This window comes from Leopardus geoffroyi, chromosome C3 (genome assembly GCF_018350155.1).
Source record: "Leopardus geoffroyi isolate Oge1 chromosome C3, O.geoffroyi_Oge1_pat1.0, whole genome shotgun sequence".
In the NCBI taxonomy this organism is placed as follows: Eukaryota; Metazoa; Chordata; class Mammalia; order Carnivora; family Felidae; genus Leopardus; species Leopardus geoffroyi.
The window spans coordinates 143868314-143874313 of NC_059338.1; the positions used below are offsets into that span (position 1 = coordinate 143868314).

Here is a 6000-nt window from a genome sequence, read left to right on the forward strand (position 1 = left end):
TTAAATGGAGGATAGAAGGCATATAGGGACTCCATGAGTGGGTTTTCAGAAACACAAATCCTTAAAAACAATTAATAGGGGCGCCTGGGTGGCGCAGTCGGTTAAGCGTCCGACTTCAGCCAGGTCACGATCTCGCGGTCCGTGAGTTCGAGCCCCGCGTCGGGCTCTGGGCTGATGGCTCAGAGCCTGGAGCCTGTTTCCGATTCTGTGTCTCCCTCTCTCTCTGCCCCTCCCCCGTTCATGCTCTGTCTCTCTCTGTCCCAAAAATAAATAAACGTTGAAAAAAAAAAAAAAAAAAAAACAATAAAATTGTGCGTAAATGCTATTTTGTGGGGAGATGGGCTATAGCTTTTGTCATATCCTCAGTGTGTCCTATGACTCGAAAAGGACCGCAGTGTCCAACAAAAATACTATTCAGTGTGTATTTCTTTATGATGTCTACCAAAGTATCAGGACTTTAAGACAATTTTTCCATAAGTATGTTTTAGCCTTCTATTATTGTTCTAGGAATACTACCTAAATAATATGTATTTTAGAAATTGTAGTTTTAGAAAAAATTCCCAAGGCCATTTAAAATAAGAGGATTGGTGAACTAAAAAGACATGCAATGTTTAAAACCAAAACAAGACAAAAACAAAACAAAACTTACCTCTGAGGTGGTGTTCGTGGGCTTTTAAAGACTGCAGCGTTAGGTCTATCAGATTTGGAAGATTTGCATTTCACTTCATCTTCATATAATTCCGCCAAGGCCAACTATAAAACAACAGATTTGTTATGAAGTTTAACCCTAGGAATGAACTCTTACAGACAAGTAGAAATAAAGAGTAGAATATTAACTTGTGATTGAGTCGTAAATTTTTTTTTAAGTTTATTTATTTTTGAGAGAGAGACACAGAGAGAGAGAGAGAGAGAGCGATCGAGGGAGGGACAGAAAAAGAGAGAGAAAGAGAGAGAGAGAGGGAATCCCAAGCAGGCTTTGCACTGTCAGCGCAGAGCCCCATTTGGGGCTTGATCCCAGGAACCGTGAGATCATGACCTGAGCTGAAATCAAGAGTGGGTCGCTTAACTGAGTGAGCCACCCAGCTGCCCCTGAGTTGTAAAAGTTTTAAGGAAAAATAAAGGCTGCTGCTTCAGATGACCTCCTTCCAAAATAAAACCAAAGTATCTCTCACTTGATAAAACTAATCAAAAGGCCACATATACTAGAATAAATTAAAGTTACAATAACTGCTTACTTGTTTTCAATTAACTCTTCACCTGTTTCAAAAACTGCATTTGATAATATTTTCAAAGTTGGGTGTATAATTTTCCTATAATTAAAAAAAATACTTGAAGATGTTTTACACTCATGTCAGTCTGTTCTGATAAAAATTATTTCATTTAGCTGTTTAAGTTTTCAAAATCCAAGCACATAAAATAATTTCGAAATTATTCTATTTAAAACTTTAAGAGACATCTGAATTTCATCAAGTTTACGCAAATGAACTTTTAAAAATATAAGATAATAAATTGTACATATGGTTTATATAACTTTTAGAAAGCAGTATTACCAAATAATGCATTATAGATACATGGCTGGGTACCTTCAAAGGAAAGAAAAATCCAACATAGTTCTTGAAATTGGAATTTTAAAAAGTTATTCATAAAATTTCAGCATTAAGTTATTTTGTTGCCACTTCTGACAACTTGAACAATTCAAAAATTTCCCTTAATGTCCCCCAAATAGGCATGATCATCTCTGGAAAATCTTTTGGGAAAAAAGTAACCAAAAATGATAATTAGAGGGAATGAATGCTGGGATTCATGATGTTCCTGCAGCATCATATGGTGTAAGTTCATTCGTAAATGTTACAAAGAAATTTAATTTATATTAGTTGACACAGCAAAAGACACCACACCAGAAAAGTAAATGATTACTTAAACGGATCAAACTAAAGTACTGGTCAGAACCAACAGAACAACAACAAAATATCCGTCAAATAAAGAGATGAGAATGTGTGCATTATGAAGTAATGAAGCATGTGAATCATCAGGACGGAAAGTTCCACGGGCTAAACAATGAGGTTATGAAGCTATTTCAATTGCACAGAGGGAATAAAGCACATAAGCACTGATCATCTTTTCTCTAGAATTTAAAATGTGAAGAGCATGAAGCGAAACCTGAAGGAAAAGTAACTGAGAATGAGAATAATCAAGTAGACAGCAAAAGTTGAAAACTCCTGGAATTCTCAGTCTTAGAGTGACAATTGCCAGAAGGTATGGTTTTTATACAGAAGAACATCACCATTACCGGGGAAGCTTTGAAAATGCACATACTCCAGCCCCACCCTGACCCAGTGAGTGAAAAACTCTTGGGGTGGGGGGAGGAGCCTGCAATCTGTGCTGTATCTAGCCTTCTAGATGATTCTGACACGCACTAAATTGAGAACCAATGATATGGAATACTGATAGCCATCAGGATTAGGATACTTGTGGCAACTGTAACACAGGATCAGACATTCTTACTCTTTTGCCCACTTACAGAACTCCACTATTTCCCCCAACCCGTCCTAACTCTCGTTAAGTACTGAAGTCATCTCTAATCACCCCCAACTCCAATCTATAGGGAAACACAGCACTGAGAACAGAAACCTTTTTTCTTCTGATATGATTCTGGAGGAAAACTGGGACAGAAGCATACAATTAAATATGTTAGCCAAGTGTTAAACCCATGCGCGTGTGGATTGATTGAGGGGAACCAGAAGAGAGAAACGTCTCTGAAAATGTTCAGAAACTTACGAACACTGAGGGTTTTAGGGTTAGTACTGTCACTAACAATCCCATCCTAAGCCTTCCACTGAATGTTTCCCACTTTGGGGGTACAGGAAGGGAGCTAAGATCTGCTCTTGGTTTGTTATACAAAGGAGATTTTTGCGGTTTGTAAGTCAGAGGCTCACAGTGCCGGGAGGCTTTCTGGGGGACAGCCGTCCATGCTTCCTCCTGTGCTAAATGAGGAAATCTCTTCTGATTTAGATGCCAACAAACCCTACACTGCCTGGCAGCTAACATATACATACTTAGGGGTATCTTTTGCGTGTTCCAATTAGTAATACATTACTCTTTTCCTCTACAATATTGTGACTCTTAGAATGAGCTTTCCAGAAAGAAGTATCTGCTGAAAAGTACACTTAAGAAAGCAGAGCTAGATTAGACAATAACGAGACAATAAAACAATAATTGATATTAAAGAAACTCATTGGGGAGAAGAACATCATTCTTTTAAACCTACTCTATTTCTTCGTACATCATCACTTTGGTTGTTTTCAGGTTTATTTCCAAGTTCTTCAGATGCTTATTAAATTCTAAAGGAAACATTATCAATACTTAATGTATTTAATATCCAAATCACGTTCATAAGATATTAGTTATCCACCTACCAACCTACCAGAAAGTAGATAAGAACAAAAAATCCCTATCTTCTGATGGTGAAGAGGTCGGCATTCTCCAATTAGTGACATTCACCAAAACATCTGTAACCATTAATCATATCAAATCCACTGCATTAGGTCTGTAAATCTGCCAAGTATCAGGCAATCATTAACCAAACTTTTCTCATTTTTTCACATGAAAAGAAGAAATGGATTGAAGTTAGAGACAGGATATTAAGTTACAGGGTTTTCACTTTAATAGTATTAGAATGGACTAACCAGTTAAAGGTATAGTATTCTCCTCCTTTAAAGAAAAAGGAACCAAATATTTACCAAGCAAGTATAGAGCCCAAGATACTATGGGAGAGCATGGACACTTTATAGACATTTCATTCCTGACACCACCTACATCACCCCTAGATTACAAATAAAGACACTGAGGATCAGAGGGATTAAGACATTTCTGACATTCACAAGTCTACTAAGTGGCAGGACCCGTTTCCCCCACCATCCCATGTTGCTTCTTAACGAGGGTAGTCTACAACAGAAAAGAAGAAGCAGATGATAACTACCACTGAATTAATTTACGAGCACTGGGACTATTCCCCATTCAGTTTGTCTTCTAACCTGACACTGAGCTCTCCATTCTCCAAAGTCTTCATTTTATGTCCTGCTTAACTTGGCATTCAATCATACTCCGCCTTAAAATGCTATGTTCAACATATTCATAAATTATTTCTGCAACAAATAGACAGAAATGCCTTTTCCCCTTCTATCCCCTTCAAGAGTGGCTAGTACCAACTGTGGATTTGATGTCCTACTCGTCTCTTCATTCTGTGGGGTTTAGCGGAACGATGCATGGCAGGTGGTTCAACACTTGTCCAAAGAAGCAGAACTGAAGGTGTAACTGCATCAGAACTTCTCTACCAACGCATGCAGATTCCGTGTCATTTACTTCTAATTACACAGCTTATTATGATTGTTTACTTGTTGAATTTGTATCAATGGTCTTATGAGACAGGGGGGAAAAAGCTTAAATGAGGACAGTAGGGTTAAGTATCTGAGAAAGCGAGATTTGCCCCATTCTTATTTAGCTAACTAATGTCATCATGAAGTTTTAAGCCGCCGTTTCTGATGTGCAATGTTCCACGCACTACAGTTTCTACAACGAGGATGCACAACCTTAGGATGAAATACCTTAGCTCCCCTTCTAAAAGGGAAAGGCTCCCTGATTAAAAGCAATCATTTTTATACACAAGTAATCCAGACAGAAAACAGCCTCCGAGACAAGAAAGATCAAGCCGGCACGTATCATTACTTATAAAGTGACTGCTGATTTCCCGCGGCCACCGGAAAGCTTTCTTCTACAAGAAGTCTCCCGAAGGCGGCACCAACCAGTGAGCCACCCCACACACAATGCCATTTTAAATGTACGTTTGCTTCTTAAATTGCAAATCGGGTGGAGGGGAAAGAGGCGCGGGCACCAGAGCGTTGGGCTCGGGCACCTGTTTCCACGAACACCACTGTCCGCTGCACCGCCCTGGGGAGACCTGCATCGCGGGAGTTACAATTCGGTCCCCAGGCGGGGTCTGGCGAGGGCTCGGCCGCGGCCAGGGGCGGCCTCCGAAACGCACCCCGCCGCGGAGCTCCCGCCGCCGCGCCCCGCCCTCGGCCTCTCGCCGCACCTGCAGATCCCGCGCGCTCGGGGGCCGCGGCCCAGAAGACCTCTCCTGTTCCCCCGGATCGGCGCCACCGCCTTCCGCCATCTTGCACCTGCTCACAGGCGCCTGCGCCGACGCGCGTTCCGCGACTTCCGGGCCGGTTGCCCGGCAACCGCGGGAGGGGCGGTGCCTGCGCGCCCCCACCTCCCCAGAGCGTGGGGCGCGCGTCGCCCTTTTCCGGCGCCGTCCCTCCCGGGCCTTAATCCTCTTTTCCTTAAAGGAAGTAGGCTCGGAGACTTTTTTCCGCAGGGATGTGTCTACGTAAGCCGCGCGCTGTCTCCGCCACGCGCCTGGTGGTGGTGTAGGCCGCCCTACAGGGCGGCGTAGACGTGTAGGTTCTGTTAACTCAACAATGGAAACGTCCTCTGGACGCATTGTCTGTTAAAAATCGCAACCTTGCTTTTCTGGTCTTGGTCAAATTAGCCCATCTTCCCCAGCAAAGACTGGGTGGTACGCTCGCCCCCAGTGCGTGAATCGGTGTTGAGGATGAAGAACACAGTGAAAGTTCTTTGCACGCAGAGCTGGAGACTGCGGAAACCCTCTTCATTCATCTGAGATGTGTTTAAACTCCTCGTGTCTTATTCCAGACACTTTTATGCCCCCGAGGTGCAAAGGTAGAAAATAGTAGGCCCCAGTCATTCTAAAACTCACAATCTAGTGGGGAAAAGAGAGATGGAAACAGATAATAAAATGCGATTTGCAATAGAGCTTTGCATTGAATGGTATGAGTGGGATGTGGGGTGTGAAGGAGAGTATTTTGCTGGTACCTGCCCTGTGCACCCTGCTAGGTGCGCTCCGTGTGTAATCCCGTCTGGCTTTCTGTTCGTTACCTACTGTTATTATCGTGTTGTACCCAAGGAGACCAGACGATA

General features: G+C 42.4%; 1 protein-coding gene across 2 annotated transcripts in view; it reads right to left on the reverse strand.

The window, feature by feature from the left end:
• Positions 1-5221, reverse strand: part of UBXN2B (UBX domain protein 2B) — a 28235-nt gene extending 23014 nt beyond the window's left edge. For both annotated transcript variants that reach the window (XM_045455175.1, XM_045455176.1), the window contains exons 1-2: positions 5093-5221; positions 650-753 (exon numbers count right to left, since the gene is read on the reverse strand). In XM_045455175.1, the coding sequence (XP_045311131.1) occupies positions 650-753; positions 5093-5173 (185 nt within the window). In that variant the 5' untranslated portion in view covers positions 5174-5221. The remainder of the gene's footprint in view (positions 1-649; positions 754-5092) is intronic.
• Positions 5222-6000: the final 779 nt, after the last annotated feature.